The sequence below is a fragment of the Larimichthys crocea genome, chromosome XIII (genome assembly GCF_000972845.2).
Source record: "Larimichthys crocea isolate SSNF chromosome XIII, L_crocea_2.0, whole genome shotgun sequence".
In the NCBI taxonomy this organism is placed as follows: Eukaryota; Metazoa; Chordata; class Actinopteri; family Sciaenidae; genus Larimichthys; species Larimichthys crocea.
In genome coordinates this window covers 15593412-15612163 of record NC_040023.1, presented here as the reverse complement: position 1 = coordinate 15612163, position 18752 = coordinate 15593412, and the positions used below count along the sequence as shown (strand labels likewise).

Below are 18752 nucleotides of genomic sequence, written 5' to 3'. Positions count from 1 at the left end.
GCAGTGGAAGAAGTATTCAGTTCCTGTGTCAAAGTTAAATAATGTAAAAATACTGCATTATTACTAAAAGTCCTGCATTTAAAATGTCACTTAAAGCAGCCACTTTCATTTTGCAGTAATGTTTCTACTGCCTTGTTTTGTCTGATTAAAGGGGAATTCAACTGAATCTAACCCGGTGGCAGTCATGAAGAAAACCTGTATAGAAATTGCGAGTGTTCTATAGAGACATCAGTATTAAACTGAGACTGTTTAATAACCCGTTAAAACTCCATGTATTACGTTTAAGTACAAGTACAGAAATACAATAAGCATAATTTTAAGTTTGCTTAGCACAAAGACTGAAAGCCGGAGGGAAAGCTAGCCTGACTCTGTCAAAAGGTATCTACAAGCTACCAGCACCTCTAAAGTGTTAGTAGTAACTTCATATTAACATCAATGCCTAAATCTGGAAACTACAGCTGTGAGATAAATATATCAGAGTAACGAAAGTCTAAAGCTGTCTGAGAGTATAAAGAATAGATGGTGTATCTGTGACGTCACACACAGGTTTCTGAAGAGCCGTTTGAAGCTCAAAGTCTGTGGCTTTGGCTGCCGCCATTGGCAGTCCGGCATCTTCGGCTAATCTAAAAATCTAAATCTAATCTAAAAATGTTCAAACAAGCACCCACTTATCAATTAAAGTGGCCAGGCTCTTAATTATGTTCTGTTATGTCAGACTCAGTACAGTTGTCATGAACTGAGATTCTGTTATGTCAGACTCAGTACAGTTGTCATGAACTGAGAAATGATCCATAAAGACCAAAACTGCTTTTTGTACCAGGCTGTAAACATGTTTATTTCTGCTCTGAAGTTGCACATTTTAACATGGGGGCTTATGGAGACTGACTTGTTTTGTACATTTTAACATGGGGGCTTATGGAGACTGACTTGTTTTGTAGACAGCCTCAAGTGGACGTTTGAGGAACTGCAGTTTTTGGCACTTTTGCCAAGGAAATACTCAAGTAAAGTACTAATGCCTCAGAATTGTACTCTGAGTGTGTTTGTCCTATATAACTTGGGCAAAGCTCACTACAGTACACAACAGTCATGTCTGCCCAATGTTTCAGCTGTTTAAGTGCAGGTATGCTAAAACTCTTTCCCCTGTACGGCTCCATAAGGACTCTGCTTGAACGAGCATACGCAGGACATGTGCTCATACTCACACACACACACACATACACACACACATGCTCACACACACACACACACACACACATGCTCACACAGTCACTCACATTCTGTGGTCGTACACTGAAAGCCATGGTGGATTTATGTGAGCAGCCGCTTCCAAGAAAATCTATTATTTCCATATGGTACTAATACAGTGACCGACTGCCAAAAGCAGCAAGATTATGTGTGTGTGTGTGTTTGTGTATTAGGGTATGGCATGTATGCTCTTACGTCTATGAAATTAATTCCCCCCCCCTTCTTTATTAGCTGTTTTTTCTTCGTGTCTTTACTCACAACTCCACCCTTACTCCAGCACTGACTGTGAGAGAAACAACCGTCGGTTTAATAGCTGAGTGATTTAATATTAGTTCAATGTGTGGCACTGCATTTTAAACTTTTCCCTATGTCTCTCTCTGTGTTTCTGTCCTGCAGGTGTGTGGAGGCGGTGCGTTGGAGTCCAGAGCAGAGCAGTGTGCAGCCTTTAACACCCAGGAGTTCATGGGTCGCCTCTACAACTGGGAACCTTTCACTGAGGGTGAGGGCTGAGTTAATGCACACACATATTTAGTACAGTTAGCCGCACAGTGCTTCGATGTGATAATAGGCTTCTAGCAAGAATTAAATGCTAAGAGGTGGGGGGTGCAGCAGTAAAATGTGTGTTTAAGTGAGTTAAACGTTGCTCTGGTATTAGTGTGCATTGGCAGACCTCCACTGCATGCCCAACCCACCACAATCCTTCTTCTCATTGGAGCAGGTCTACAGTTCATGTTGCGTCGAGGGTGGTGAAAGCTGAGGGGAAAAGAGAATGACTGGAACTCAATATGCTTTTATTCTTTGCACAAAACACTCTCCCTGCTCTCTTTTTCCTCTCATTTGTCCAACATCTCTTTTCCTCTCCTGCCAAGCTTCTCCTCCCAGCTCTGACCATGCACACAGATTCCTACTGAGTGAGATAAAGAAAAAGAGAAAGAAAGGCGGAGAGAGAGAGAGAGAGAGAGAGGGAGGTGAGAGGTGATGGGATGCAAGTGTTTTGTCACATGACCGCTGGGAGCAAAGAGAGACGACGTGGCTTGTGCTTGCATATCCTTTATTTCTCCACACTTAACGTGTGAGTGTGTCTGTGTGTGGTGGAGTGTGTTTGTTGACTTTCTTTTTAAGTGTACAATAGTTCAGCACAGTGGAGAATGTGTCTATTTATCTGTGTTTTTCGATGCTGGGGGGTGGGGGGTGGGGGGATTGTGATAGAGAGAATATTACAAACATGTGGAGTTTGGGGAGTGAGAGAACAGAGGATGGAAAAAGAAAGAGAGAGGAGAAAGAAACACAGCTGTGAGTTGGTATCAACAGTATTTGTCATTAGACTTAGAAGTATGTGCTCAAGCCAGCCGTGTATTTACAGTACGAGCTTATTGGCAAGTGTGCTTGTGCACTGGGGATGAATGGCTTAATGGATCTGAGATGAAATGTTGTGCATGTATGTTTGTGTATCTGTACCCATAGACTTATGATTACTGTATCAGCTGGCTGGAGACACACTGTACACACTGTGCAGAGCCAGACAGGCTAGATCTGCAACACCAACCACATATTTGGTTTAACCACAGTGCTGTCTTTACACAAAACTACAAACACAGTAGTACAAATATGATGAAATAAAGAATGACACAATAAAAACACAGAGGCAGTTTTTTATATTTAACAATCGAGATCATGGGTGAAAGGTTTGCTTATAGTGACCCACAGAGAAATAACACCCAGCTCTCACCTCCCCTCTGCTATATGGAGAGTTTAAGCACAATTTGGCTAATTGTTTTGGTTTTACACCCCTAATCTTTACTTCTTTTTAACTGCCATCAATCTCATCAACCCCGACTCCAGATGCAGCAGGCAGCTGTTGTAGTGAATAAACATGTATACCTATACACGACCTCCTCTGCACAAAAAAACAGCTGACTAGCTGATGAAGAAAGTGAGACACCTATCAGCTAAGGAACTATATTTCATGGTGGTGAACAAAACAGAGCTAAAAGGAGAGCGAATGTTGGACTTCAGTTCTTCAGGTGGCTGCAAATAAAGGCTAATGTTGCTCTGTGACTGCTGGATGTGTAAATAATAAGTTGCTATAATAAGTTTATACTGTGATGATATGAATGTGTTGTGCCACAAAAAACAACTAATGATGCTTCTTTTCATAGTTATATGTAATCACATTACACAACTTTGAACAATGGAAATAAGTGGCATTAATTTTTTTTTTTTTTCATCCTGTTTCAGTTTCTGAACTTCTTATTGATATTCAACATTTCCCAAAATGTACAGTCAGATATATTAAAGAGGCAGCAGATAATGTGTTAAATAACTCGTAAAAAGTCAGAGGCAGGTGGTCTGCTGGTAGATTCTCTGCACAGCACAGAGTAACCTTTAAATGCAACACTGTCTATATTTTGGTCATGTCAGAGCAGCCTTTTAAGGGCAGATCTAGACAATGTATCTGTATATCTGTATCAGGAGTCAGCGTGGTGGTGTCAGCAGGAGTCTAACTGTCTGCATAAACACAGGGGCTTTCCTTTCACCCACCACCCCCTGTCTGTGTGTGTGTTTGTGAGGGGAAAGAGTGAGATTACTGTATTTATCCTGAATTCAGCTGCTCCTAAATGTTCTCTATCTGCTGTGCGTCCTTGCCCTCTGCTCCATTTTGGCTTCTTTTAAGCCACCGCGTCCTTGAGATCCGCTGAGAGGAGGAGAGGACCGGACAGAGCGAGAGGAGGGGAAGAAAAACAACCTCCGATAGGGGAGGGGGCATTATCTTTTTTTTTTTTTTGGATAAAGGAAGCAACCAAATGGCAGAGGTCACATTTGTTGATAGATGTGGCCTCCGATGGGGGTAGATAGAGTACTGTACGTGTCAAAAGTATTTCCAGATGACGTCAGCTGGGTCAGACGCACTCAAACTGTGCTGGAGATGATCCTTTTTCAGTGTGTGTGTGTGTGTGTGTGTGTGTTTCGACATTGAATTGTGTATTAGTCATTTCTGTCCAGCTGCTCTCATCTGTTTAGGACCTTGTACAGCTCTGCATACATTTCCCCTTAGTATTTATGTTAAACCGTGCAGTCAGCTCTTGCTACTTAGTGTGTGATTTTTTTTTTTCCCTACAACATGACAGCCCTGTTATGTATGTATTAAGTGTTGTGGCCTATAGTTTGGAAGTGGAAGCTGAAACTGTAAAGCTGCCACTATAGTTGTAAACCACAGAAGTGATAGTCCTGATTCATTTCAGCAGTAATGTTTTCCTGCACGAGCTCAGCTCTGGATATCTGTACCTCTCTAGTTTTGTAAACGCTGCACGTGCAGGTGTTGTTTTACTTCAATATTCCCTTTTTTCAGGCCTCATCCCCTCTCTGTGCACCCATCCTCCCCTCTTCCTGTCCCACTGCCTCTCTCTTTCTCTCTCCCAGTTGGAGTTTGTATAGACAGAGCGATAGTGGGGAAGTATATTTAGACAACATATATTCCACTGTCTGAACACTAAGCTCGGAGAGGGAGAGAGGGAGAGTGAGAGTGGAAGAGAAAGACAGGCCAGAGATCGAGGAGAAACAGAGAACAGAGAGACGTATCCAGAGATAAATTAAAGATAAAGAGGGAGAGAAAATTCAAGGTGATTAGGAGTTGGAGAGTGCTCGAACAGGGCAGGAAGGCAAGGAAGAAAAGGAGATGGAGAATGAGGGAGATGAGGAGGGAGAATATATACAGAGTGGCAATAGGTACATGAGTGGCAACACGTCTCCCACTTTTGTCTCCCCCTCTCTTTTCTGTCACTGTCTCCAGTCTAATCTCTCAAAGATAACTATGACAGACAGAAAGAGAGAACCAGGGTGGAGAGAGAGAGGGTGGGAACACTGCCTCCCTTTCTCATTCTCTTTCTGTCTGAGTACGTACCGTATGCCTTTCTCTCTGTAGTAATGAGACAGTAGCAAATAAGTGGGGGTAGAGGTTTGGCTCATTTGGATGGAAGTCATGGACAGGGATTCATGTTTTCATACGTATTATTGTACAGTAGTGATTGCAAGACTCATGTTTTTATCCAAATCATTTAAATCAATAAAACCAATTGGTAAAATCAATAAAAAATAATAGATGCATGGACATGCACATTATTGTGCTACTAATGAACAGATTTCTTTTCTAATGAAATATAATCAGAATAAAACAGATTCCAGGAAGCTACTGAAGGTCGGACTCATCTTAAGATCTAACAAAAAAAAACTGTTTTAAATGATTGCTAATGATTTTTTCTGAATTCAAGTAATTTCGATCCCACATTTTTTAAACCAGATAGTTTCCACATATGCTGATGACTCATTGTTTTATATTAGTAAAGCACTTTCTTTTCTAATGGTTTAAAAACTCTTTCTCACCATATTTTAGAAACATTTACAACCTACTTGAACTTCCAGACACAAAGTAAACTCTGATACATCTGCTGTAATCTTGACACTGCTCCTTAAACTGTAAAGTATTATTTGTCAATGCTGACACTACTACGTTTTTTTTTGGAGTTTATTTATAAGCAAATTGATGTACCAGGTTAACATTACCTTCATTTCCCTACACACTTGTGTAAAGATAAACATCCAGTCTGGGTCAATGGCTTCACGTCTATGACTTCCTGACCACTTCCAGCCACTTAGTGAGATAAAATACACTCCATAGTGTCCTTAAAATATTTGGTTGGGCAAACAACCATGTGTCAGGATGTATAACTCGTGAAGGCACAAATCTCAGTCCAAATTTAGCCGATCCATGATTAAAATCTACTCATGAAAGTCTACAATAGGCCACTTTTTTGTCATTGAGATAAAGCTTTGGTACACTCAGCCCTCCCACAGAAATTCTCTAAGCTTCTTTGGCACCTTATCCTTCGATTTGAAATGGAAACCAACAAAATAATGAAATGGCATCTTAATAGTCCAGTTTTACCAGGTGAAGCATTGTTGTATTTCAAAATAGAGATTCGAAGAAACTCAGAAATTTCTGTGAAAGCATATAAAAATCCTTTGAGTTCACGAGATACCGTTTACATTCTCTCCTGGACACACAAGGTGAAACCAAGGGTATGGTATTTGACCTTTAGTTCTTGGCGATTTCCTATGAACCTCTTGACTTTGGAGATAGTAGGTGCTTTTGGTTACTTGCTAGTGACAGCTTATTGATCTGGGCAAGGAAATCTTTCTATGGTCAAACAATCTTCAGTGTTATTATATGAAAATTAAGTAACTATAGTGTAATATCAGAACCACACTTTACTTCAAAATGTCCAAAATATTTCACAAAAGGAGGGAAGAAACGCCTATTTTTCAAACTACTTCAAGGATAGAATAATATAACCGTACAATAGTTTTTGACCACTTTTGGCAAACGCTTATTTATATAGAATCCAATAGTTGGTACATTTCTGTCATAATTTGGAAGAGAAATGGGACACCACAGCAAGAAGTCATAATTTTAGAGGCACATAATTTCTCCTTTTAACCCCTGAACTCCCAGTGACAAAAACCCCTCCCTTCCATCTGCAACTAAATCTATGACTCCTTACTCGTGCTATGAGCTCATGTCTGTATAGCTCCATTTAAAACACACACACACCAGTTCTGCCCAAAGCCTTTAACCTCTGTTACACCCTCAGTCTCTAACCTCAAAGAGAAGGACGAACAATGGAGCTTCTCACTGCCCTTTCCCGTCTTTATCACCCATTCCTCTATTTCTTTCTCTCTCTTTAAAGGATTAGTTCAGTATTTCAGGAGCTACCAACATATCTGTGTGCTAAAGGAGAACTCCTCCCATTTTGCATTGCAATCTTATCACATCAGGAGGAATGTAGAAACATGGTAGTGACAGACAATTTAGATAAAGATTCAGGTGTGTTATGCTCATAGCAGCTAATGTGGCCTCAATAAACTACCCTTGAGCAGAAATGAGGAGCAAGCTACAGAGGTCAAGTAAGCTTGTTTCTTTCTTCACACACTCAATTTTTTTCATTTGAAAGCTTGTAGTCTTAAAGGTCCAGTATGTAACATTTAATGCCTATGTTTTCATTTGTTTATATTAACCTAAAATAAGAATCTTCCCTGGAGACTGCCATGTTGAACCACTATGTTTATACAGTACACACAGAACAAACAAATGAAACATCGACTCTTTTTTCACAACAGAGGGCGAGGTGACCAGTATTCAGTTGGTTGCAATCTACAACTTCACCACTACATGCCACTAAATCCTACACAGTGCACCTTTAAGACCCAACCCGAGGCTGACTCAAGAGACATCACTTGACTTGAGGCAATTTATTATACTCCTACCAAACAGGACTTTTACCACGATTTAGCCTTCTGGGGCAACACCCAATGTTTTAAGGGCTTCTGGTGTTGCCAGCAAATATCTGGATAGTCATGACCTCCTCTGTTGTCCAATTAGCAACTCGATACAGCTAATAAAAAGCTAAGTCATTGTCAGACAATAGCTGAAAGATTCTGAGGATGCATTTTGGCAGATGTGTTCTGCCTTGTCTTGTAAAAAGAAAGCGAATATTTTCTAAGACGTTGAACTTTTTTGTTTAAACCTGCTCTTTGTATTTCACCACATAAACACACTTGTCTTCCTTTCTTCCTCTTTGCGTTTCCCACCCCATTCCCCTGTGAGATTGTCTGTATTCTCCGCTCATCTATTTCTCTGCCCATTCTCTCTGTGCTGAAGGACTTTAATTTCCTCCTTTACCTTGAAGCCGTGCTCTCATTCTCTGATTCTTCCGTCCTGCTGTCTCTGTCTCACTGCTATGTGCTCCTGTTGGGTTCCTCTCATAAATCAAACCTTCCTCAGGCTTATGTTTACACCTCTCTTCTGGGTATGTATCTCCTGGGAAGGTGCAGCACAGTGAGTGCACTTGTATATGTGAGCAGCAGGGGAAATAGCTAATCACTCTGGTGCTGTCTGACAGTCAAGGGTTACATGGCCTTGCCTCGGTTTCCTGGCCACATGGAAAGATGTTCATCGCCCAGCTGGGTCTTCTCCACGGCAGGCAGACGCACAAAAAACTACCCACAGTCATGCAGGAGATCTCACAGCTAAACACAAAAATACAAAGACAAACATACTTTGTGCAATAATCCCTGTATCTTTCATGTGTTGCAGTTGGTGCGGACAAGCAGTGCGAGCTGACCTGCAGACCTGCTGGCTACCGTTTCTATGTTCGTCAGGCCGAGCGCGTCCGAGACGGGACTCCCTGCATCAATGTCAGCTCAAATGACGTGTGTGTAGAAGGACAATGTCTGGTGAGTGCATTTAAATGCGCCTGTGTGTGAGATTTGTAGCTTAAAGTGAGCCCAAGTCCCTCCTGTCTAGACGGGGGTTGACAAAGTCCAGAACCTGGCTCTCTTAGTCTCATGTCTGGAGGCTGATTTAAGCCTGGCATTCAGATTCAGCATGTCTCCAAGCTTTTTTTTTTATTACCCTACTCAGGGCCTCTTTTCTCTGTATATTTCCCCCCTTTTCCCATTTGTATTCTCGCATTCTGATTTTGCCCTTCTGCTTCTGACAAGAATCTGGCCAGCCACAGTTACCTATTTACACAAACACGGTGAAATAAGCGCTGGCAATGGATGTAAAATGTCAACAAAACTGGAATTAGCCATTCTCTGCTCTGTGCCCACCCCTTTTCCCACATCTCTCTTGTTCCCCTACCCCTTTATCCTCCTCTCATTGTCTGACCCATCACTCACATCTTTTCACCTTCTTCTCCTGCCAGACCGAGGGTTGCGACGGGGTTCTGGGCTCTGGCTCTGTGATTGACAAGTGTGGGGTGTGTGGCGGGAGAGACGCCTCCTGTCGAAAGGTGACAGGAAGCTTCCAAAATGTTACGGTTCCCCTTGGTTACCACAAGATCCTGGACATCCCATCCGGAGCTACTTTCATTAACATCACGGAGAGACGAGCCAGCCCTAATTACCTGGGTAAGAAAATAATGCACACACACACACACACACACGTTCAATTTAAGATTTCTTACATAATACTGGTGGTAGCTCCAATAAAAGAGAGACATTGGCGACAGAAATGCAGATTTGGGAATGAGATTTGGCCCATAAGCATCTGTGTGTGCTGGCTTGGACTAAGACTGTAAATTTTGTGGCCTCACCGACTCCACGCAGATAAAGCCAGCATTGTTATAGCCCATACGGAACCAGTGAAGTGTGTATGTGTGTGTGTGTGAGTGTTTGTCCTGCCAGCCCCCTGTTTGGTAATGAGACAGCACTCCAAAGTCTGTGTTTGTCTGTCTAAGAGTGTGTTTGAGCTCATGGGGGTTTCCTAAGAATCCACCACCATGTAGACTAAACAAGGTCAAATTAAGAAAAGAAAACTTGACTCAAATGCTGCTCCAACTCCTCCCGTCTGCCCTTCTGTCACACTACCCCCCACCCCTTGTTACTCCAGCCATGAGAAGTGGCACCGGGGCTTCAGTGGTGAATGGGCGTTGGGCTGTGGACCCTCCAGGGGAGTACCAAGCAGGAGGGACCACTTTCGCCTACACCCGACCTAGAGCACAGGCAGAGGGGGAGGAAGAGAAAGGCGAGTCCCTCAAGGCTCCAGGACCCACCACGACACAGCTACAGCTTTATGTAAGTTCTCGACCACATTTATTTTAACCATGAGAGAAAACATGAACCCAGGCATGTCAAAATTAAGTTAAAGATAAGGATCACACACATGTCTGTAACATTGTTGTAAGCCCGTGGCTATGCTGCCCTGCTCTGTGTCAAGATCCACCAGATAGGCAGCATTATTTTAGCATTACGGCGGGATAATGACAGCTACACTGAAGCTTAGCCTGAGCCACATCAGACAATCCAGGGCTTAATAATAACAAGTCTATCCCCGGGCTAAGATCTTATTAAAGAACAGGAGTCATCTGCAGCATTGCATCCAGTAGCTACAGAGCAGCAGAGGGTTAAAATAGCAAACATACGCCAAAGCCAGTGTTTGATCTCCTCTGGAATCACCTGCATTTTTCAGGATTAATGGGAATTTGAAATAAAGCATAAAAAGACCAAAATTCTAGAACCTGGGCAGGCGCGTTGTGGGTTTGTAATGTTTATTACACTGGAAAAGAAATAGTTTGGTGAATGAAATATAGAAAAGGTCAGCTATCTGTAGAGGGTGGGTGGTCCCACAGAAGAAAAACTATGAAAAAGATCAAATCAAAACTGTTTATTGTTTGCACACTATAGGACATCTCAGCTTGTCTGGCTCAGCTTGTGATGACCGGCACTCTAAAGTACAGCACAAGTTGCACCCTTAGCTACACCCATTGTTTACTCAGTAAAGCAACACACTTGGTCTCACTATCAGATCAGTATGCAAGAGGAGTTCAGATAAAGCCCAAGACAGCAGGGAGATGACAGAAAGTCCAGACCGCATGCGAATTAGGGATGGTTCATGGTCAGCACCGTAGCCAGCTGCTGGTTAGTTTAGCTTTGCATAAAAGCTGGGAACAGCTAATCTGACTCTGTCCAAAGGTAACAAAATGCCTTCCAGCAGCTCTAAAGCTCCCTATTTAACACATTATACCTTGTTTGTGTAATCCTCACAGAAATCTAAGTGAAAAAAACAACACGTTGTGGGTCATGTGTATCACTGTAATCCCTACATTTTTTTCAACTGGGGTGACAAAGTTTGGATCACTAACGTTTGGAGTTATTCTCCTGAGAGTTGCACCATCTTCATGATAATTCACCCTATCGTTATAAAGATGTCACTCTGGCCCAAAGTGTTGCTTCCATAGATTGAGATGTGCTTTATTCATCTGGCAAAAAATAGCAGATCAAAATGTTGTTGCCATGGATGTCCAGCTGATTAAGTTTAGATGACCTTTGACTATGTTAAGCATTGCAAGATGGGCTACAGGGTTTCATAGTAAGAGGGGGGGACATAGTGACAAGCATACACCCTGCTGAGGCATCCTCGAACATGACACTGATTCCCTGCCAGGACCGTAGTGGCTGTTCTGTAGCTCATCCTGACCTCTAACCTCCCTGTGAAGGGAAGGAGACGTACATTTCTCCTTGGAGATACATAAAAGCTGTTCAGGGTGTTTCATGTGTGTCATTGGATACGTTTCACTTCATTCACTATCTGTTCTCTCCCCCTGTTTTTCCCTGCAGATCATTTTCCACAAGGAGAACCCGGGCATCGACTATGAGTTTTATGTCCCCGTGGAGAAGAAGGAGATAGAGAGGGAGAGGCTGATGGAGAGAGAGCGGGAAACACCCAGAGAGAGGCACAGGGAGCGAGAGCCGGCGAGGGCACCACTTCGCAGTATGTCTATCGCTGATTTTCCTTCTTTTCATGTACAATACATAGCTAAATCTCGTCAGAGTCTTAAATCAAGATCTCAAGACTCATTCTTTCCCAATTACTCAAGGAAACACTTATGCAGCCCATGTCCTTGGAGAATGATTGACGTGTTTATGGATTAGGATGGGTGTGGTTGTGTAGACCAAGTGGGAGGGGTTATTGTATAAGTGTGTTTGTGTGTTTGCATATGACCTAGATGGGAGGCTATCTGGTCCACATGTTCGCTGTCATGAGACCCTGACCTCATGATGACATCATTAGCTTCTGACTCACTGCCTTCCTCCTATTCTCAATATTTCAACATTGGCATTTCGCCTCTTTCCTCCCCTCTTTATCGCTCTTTTCTCCCCCTCCTCCTCATGTCTGTTTCCCAATTCATCCCCCTCTCACAAACCTTTCCTGCCCTCTCTAATTTGTCTTCATGTCCACTGATTTTTTTTTACTTCTTTCCCAGGTCCTCTCACTGTGTCAGTAGAAGACCCTCCCCCTGCCCCTCCTCCTATTTCTGTCCCTTCTTTCCCCTCTTCCTCCTCCTCCTCCTCCTCTGTGTTTTCTCCTCCTTCCTTGGACCGGTGGACACCTGAGAGGTCACGTCCTCGAGGTTCTGCACCCAACAGGAACGCTCGGATCCCTCCTCGCACTGACCTGCCGCTGGACACTCAGCCGCCATACGTGTGGAGAAAAGGGGGACTCACTGAGTGTTCTGCTTCCTGTGGCAAAGGTTAGATTCTGATGACCTTTATCGATCTTCATATCTGTGTAATTTTAAAATTACTCAGATTTAAGTACACAAAATGCTTGCTTTGGTTGAGGTGATGCCTCCCTCCTCTGGCTGATAGGTGCAAGTGCAACATCATTGAACTCATGTCTGTGCATCCATCCATCCATCGCTCTCTGTAGGTTCTCAGTACAGAGTCATTCTGTGTATAGACCGCCATGCAGACGAGGAAGTCCCTGAGAGGAAATGTGACTCTGCAGCCAAACCTGTCCCCGAGGAGGAGCCTTGTAACACACATCCCTGCCCACCATTGTGAGAAAACACACACACACAAAACACATTTATCTTGAAAAGATTCACTTTATATCGATTTATATTCCAAAACTCTTCAGCTCTTCAGGAAGTGAAAAAAGATAATTTTCCTACAAAAGCTACTACATTTTTCACAGGTGGTGATTCACAGCATGAAAACCACACCCAAAATCTTCCTTTGTCTGTACTTCGAGTCCTGTTTTAAATAAAAACAAGTAAATCTGCCAGTGTGGTATGCATGTTTTTATGTGTTTATAGTGCAAATCAGTTTATTTTCAGGTGGTTTTTAAAATCAAGTTTATTCTTTTTTTTTTATTCAAGTGTAACAGCCTGCCTTATTCATTTTTGTCTCAAGCTACAGACATTCATTTCTGGAAGAAAAGGTTGATTACTACTCTAAACAAGTCGACATTTTACTGCACTGCAGATTTCTGTCCACAAAGACTTGATAAGATTTTTTATGGCTTGGTTAATCTAAAAAAAAAAAATGCAGTAAATTATCTAGACTGACTTTAGTTTGTGCCATGTTAAAAGTGATGAGTGATGGTGAATTGATGAAAATACTCTGTAAACTGATTTTTATGAATGAAGACATGTGGATGCCAGGGACTTACCGAAACATGCTCACAGAAATCTAAAAACCCATAATTTTTAGATAATTGTTGACATCCCTGTCAGTGCATATACCCATGATTTGTAGTGAGCTGACCTAAAGTATTACTGTAATAGTATATCATCTGTAATTATTTGTTTAACATGTCTCTCTCTGCCTCACTCCCAGCTGGGAGGCCAATTCATGGTCAGAGTGCAGTGTGTCCTGTGGCCCCGGGGTGCAGCAGAGGCAGCTCCAGTGCAGGCAGAGCTTTGGGGACCGCTCCACCATGGTCCACCCACAGCGCTGTGCCAACCTCACCCCGCCAGAGTCCACCCAGGCGTGTCAGCTCGCCCTCTGCTCCCACTGGGAGGTCAGCTCCGACTGGAGCATGGTAGGGCAACAACACTTGTATGTCACTAGGAATAGCATCTGCAAATGGGAGCACGTACATGGTAGAAAGAGGCCGAGTAATTCATCACAGAACATAACACAGACTTAAAGAGAGAGGATGGGTGGAGTTGGGTTAAAATAAGCAAGAATGATTTTGTGTGTGGACTTCTTTTAAATTTTGCCATGCTATTTTGAAATTATGGCACTGTGGTTCTGTCATAAATTTTTCTTAAATCATTCATTAGACTAGCATACAACTATTTAAGTACTTAAGTCAGAGACTGCTGCAGATGCCAGTGCCATGGGCTGGGTTGCAATAAATAATTTTTTAAGATCATGGTTCAAGTTTTTCACTTAATTAGTTACACATTCTTGGTACATTTAAAAAATTATAATAGATATTCCAACCAACCAGTAACAGCTTATAGTCTTGATAAATGATCTTACATCTGATTTTCATTTATTCATAACTCTCTTAACTCTTTTTCTTCATAAGTCACTCTTTGGTGTCATGTGTTTATGTGTTTGTTTTTCTCCTCTCCAGTGCTCAGTGGACTGTGGTGTTGGTAGGAGGACAAGGAGCGTGCGGTGCGTCAGTGATCAGGGCAGCATCGTTAGTGACATGGAGTGCAACTCCAGGGCTCGCCCGCAAGGAAGTGAGGAGTGCAACATGGGGCCGTGTGTAACCAACTGGTACTTCACTACCTGGTCCAATACTGTGAGTAACACACACACACACAGAAGTGAAGGAAGAAACGTTCACAGCACTTAACAGTAATCCTCAACATGATCTTCCACTTTGTCCTCTCAGTGTTCAGCGCAGTGTGGCCCAGGGGTACAGAGGAGGGAGGTGGTGTGTCTGACTCGAGGAGGGGTCAGGGATGGTGGAGGAGGAGGGGACTGTGTTGTGGAAAAACCGGCAGAGATGAAGGCCTGCAACAGCGGTCCGTGTGTGCCAACATCCATGTGGTACAGCAGCCCCTGGTCACAGGTAGGACGGAGGCGGTGAAGGATAAATGAAACACAGAAACGAAAGGAGGAAATTCTACACAACAACTCTAGACATTTTTATTGACTCGTCTGGTGGGGCTAATAGATAGGTGATAGTGATAGATTAAGTCAAATAAACACAGGCACTATATTCCTGATGTGGAGATTTTTGTTTATTTTTCCAGTGTAATGTCCCATGTGGGAATGGAACTCAGCGACGAGACATCATTTGTGTCGAGAAGACTGGGAACGATTTTACTGTCGCGGCGGCCAGCGAGTGTGCACATCTGGACAAGCCTGCCGCTGTGCAGAAGTGTGAGATGGGAGAGTGTCAGCCGCAGTGGTTCACAACAGAATGGAGCGCGGTGAGAGACAAGGGGAATACGACATCTGAGCATTAAATGTTGATATGAGATTTGATATGAGAGATCAAACAGGTCAGGGCGACTTTAATCTATAACCGTGTTATTTACACCCTGTCTGCCTTTGTTCTCAGTGCTCACGTTCTTGTGGAAAAGGCTTACAAATGAGGGAGGTACGGTGTCTAACACAAGACAAAAAACACAGCCAGGACTGTGATTTGACCACAAAACCTGAACAGGAGCAAATCTGCAACACAATACCCTGCAGTCCACAAGTCTCAGGTTGGTGTGTGTAACAATGTGACAGTATTTATGTGGTTCTCAGTCTTTCTCTCTAACACTCTCACTCTCTCTCTTTTTCTCTCCTTGTCTGTGTTCACAGATGAAAACTGCCGGGACAGACGTCACAACTGTGTGATGGTGGTTCAGGCCAGGCTGTGCGTCTACTCCTACTACAAGAGCGCCTGCTGTGCCTCGTGTACTCAGAGTGCTCAGCGTGCCAAGAGGCACTGACCGGCCAATCACAGACAGCCAAGGTGTGCAAGATGTCAAGGATTAGGTCAAAAGGGCTGAAGACAAGTCCTTAGAAGAAGACAGCCCTGAGCAGACATAATCCCAGCGATGGCCGTCAGAAAACATTTAGCTATTTTCTCCTGATTCTTCAGGTTATACACTGTGAAAGCAGCCAGCTCCTTATTCCAGTTCTCTGTATGCTATTTTATATCGTCTTTCAGAAGCACATAATCCACTCAACTTGCATCTGTTCACTTTGTGCATTAGCTTTAACAGGTTCACAATGTGTCACACGGGGCTGAGTCATTTGCAATGATTTCAACTCTCTTTTTTTATGGCTGAGAGGTTTGTATGGTAGGTTTTCGCTGAGGACGCGGCTGTGTTTCGACAACAAATTTAGGCTTTTTTTAAGATTCGCTCAAATCTACAGAATCTTAAAACACATGTAATCAGACACGCATACCACTAATTATGAAGAGAAATGTGCTGAACAAATACCACATGTGCTAGATGAACTATGTGTACTATATAGTACTATATGTGCTGAAGATCTACTGGAATAGATCTACTGTGATAAGCCCCAACGAAGCTAGAAGGATTTCATTAACATATCGTATGTTTTTTTTCTTCCTGTTTGCCAAAAAATAGTGTCCTCTTATTGTGCAGTTCAGTATTTGGACAAATGAACCAAAGGTGAGGGGTGAGCATGGCAGTAAGCAACCAAATATATCAGAGCGGGATGAGGAGAGACTCTTCCCAAACTAGAAGGATATTAGACGTGGATTTTACAGCCTGTACGGTCCTTCAACATATTAGGTCTTTTAAAAGACGGCTGATGGAGTTAAAATCCACAGCTGAGGCGTGACGACTCATAGCTGCTCACTAAATAACAAATATGATTTGTAAAATTGGGGGGGGAATAGTGATAAGAGTAGTGTTGTTTGAAATTTTCTTGTCAAAAAAACACGTGAAAAGACCAAAACAATTAGGTTAGGTGCCACTAAACCCTACAAACTGGACCTTTAAGAAAAAAAGAAAAAAAGAGAGAAAATAGTGCCTTTGTTAGGAACTATTTCTGCTGCTGGCTGACACACATTTGTGAGCATTTATGACACCAGGAAGGTGATTATGGGATTGATTCAGAAGAAACTAGAGTGCCTATCATGTTAACTTAATGAAGGAACACCCACCTCAACAGTGTAGTTTTTTATATATGTATATATCCACACATATATTGGCTGTTATTTGGCAAGTTTTGGTCTTTTAATGTGATTTCTAGACAATAAAAAAAACACCACCCACGAGCTTGGTGGTGGCGCACAGGTTTGGTGGTGTGAAATGATTCACTCCTGGCTGACCTAATTTAACGTTTTAGCACGCTTAGGTATTAAAAGAACGACTCTTTGTCCTCCCTGTTTCCTCACCTCATCTCGGTATATATATATTTTATTTGCATCCATCGTCACCTTCCTGGAAAGAGAGATGATGAATCTGTCCTGTGAAGAGTAGGTGAAGCCAGAATGAGAAAACGTCATGAAGACTGAGAAAACAGTCTTTTAATAATTTAGCTCATGATACGGATCAAACGCAATCATTCTGCTTTGATGAGAACATAAATATTTTGTATTCTTCTCTGTATATGTGTGTAAGTACTCTTTATGCTTTTTCTCTTGTTTTATTTTGCTCTTCTTCTCTTCACCAAGAAGAAACACACACACAATACACCCCGCCCACTCGAAGCTGAGGAGTCTGTATATTTGTTATATATATGTTTTAATGTCTATAATTTCTTTGAACATAGTAGGCGCTTATGTTTTATAACTGAATAGAGTTATCAGAAGTTTTGTTGTAGGCTACATTTATTCACATCTAACTGTCATATAACTATATATTTGCATTCAACAAGAGAATCAGTGACTTTAATGTACTCGTGAATTTTGGATGTTTGCGTGCATTCATGTTTGTGTCTGTGTGTGTGTGTGTGTGTGTGTGTATGGTTATGTGTGTGGCTTTGAATGTGTCATTCTTGTCTCTAATCCCTCGTAGTAAAAAAAATTACTTTTTATATAAAAACAAAAAAAAGGATAGTAATTTATCTATTATCTAAATAACATGTAATTTATTTTCTGTTTTAAGAAGCTGTAGCAAATGTTCTTTATTACCACCAGAGTTTATGAGATTGTTATTACTGAGACATGGACTTTTTTTTTTTTATCATGCAAAAAAAACAGTGTGGGAAAATTATTATCTCAAAGCTTCATTTTAAATAAAATTGAAACAACAGAAGTTAAGCTGTGTGTCATGTTTGCTATAGCCAGTTTCCTCCAAATGATGGCACTGTTGAGTCTCATACATGAATGAACAGGTCTAGTTTTCCTCAGAAATTAGTAAAGGAGCCAAGTCTGACTAGTTCTTTGCCTAGGTTTTGCTCCCAAAGATATTTAAATTAACTAATGTGTTTATTTATTTATCTGCCCAGGTAGTCTCTTGAGATGCATTATCTGTTTTTCAAGAGTTATCTGTGTAAAAATGGCATCTTAAAATCAGTTAAATCAAATGAGAATGCACACAATCAGTTTACAACAATTAAAATTACAGGACAAAGGCATTACATGAATAAACGCTGATTCCTTCATGAAGCATTTTTGATATGTAATGTGCTGTTTTAATTTCCAAAATTAAGGATATCTTCCAACCTAACAGTGCATAACGTTTGCCAAGTTCAAGAGGACAGATATGTCTTGCTGCCCGAGGTGTAAATGAGTGTTGAATCGAGCCAAACTGGAAGCAAGGAAGAAGAGTTTAAAAGTTTAAAGGGCGAAAGCTGGGATTTTATTAAAGCATAATAGGCCTGGAGTATCAAGTGTCAGGCCAGCCAGGATTTTAGAGACATGCGAGTCATGAGTCCAAGTCTCTCAATTACATTTTCTGTTTTAGAAGAAGGTCTTAATGTCGTTTCAAAGCCTTATCCGCACTTTAAGGAATACAATTCTGGGGGAGGCAGTGAAATGATGATGTCAATGGACTATTTGACTTTACTTTTCCCCTCTAAAGGTTGTCACATTTGGATATGTTGAGTCTAAAAATACTGGAATCTACCTATAAAATATCCATAATGTGTATATTTTTTATTGCAGAATTGAGTGTCCTCTCTGTCCTTAATTGTAGCTAAAGGCCCTGCCAGGATTTCTGAAGAGTTTCTAGAGATTTCTAGGGTTGTTTGGCAGGACAGTGGAGATATTTTTCTGCAAAGTTACA

The 18752-nt window shown here is 41.9% G+C and overlaps 1 protein-coding gene across 1 annotated transcript in view; it reads left to right on the top strand.

The window, feature by feature from the left end:
* Positions 1-17780, top strand: part of adamtsl4 (ADAMTS-like 4) — a 37729-nt gene extending 19949 nt beyond the window's left edge. The window contains exons 5-17 of the mRNA XM_019253957.2: positions 1642-1744; positions 8396-8535; positions 9009-9213; positions 9695-9879; positions 11422-11575; positions 12069-12335; positions 12515-12644; positions 13426-13630; positions 14174-14347; positions 14441-14620; positions 14805-14984; positions 15116-15263; positions 15364-17780. Of these exons, the coding sequence (XP_019109502.2) occupies positions 1642-1744; positions 8396-8535; positions 9009-9213; positions 9695-9879; positions 11422-11575; positions 12069-12335; positions 12515-12644; positions 13426-13630; positions 14174-14347; positions 14441-14620; positions 14805-14984; positions 15116-15263; positions 15364-15494 (2202 nt within the window). The 3' untranslated portion in view covers positions 15495-17780. The remainder of the gene's footprint in view (positions 1-1641; positions 1745-8395; positions 8536-9008; positions 9214-9694; positions 9880-11421; positions 11576-12068; positions 12336-12514; positions 12645-13425; positions 13631-14173; positions 14348-14440; positions 14621-14804; positions 14985-15115; positions 15264-15363) is intronic.
* Positions 17781-18752: the final 972 nt, after the last annotated feature.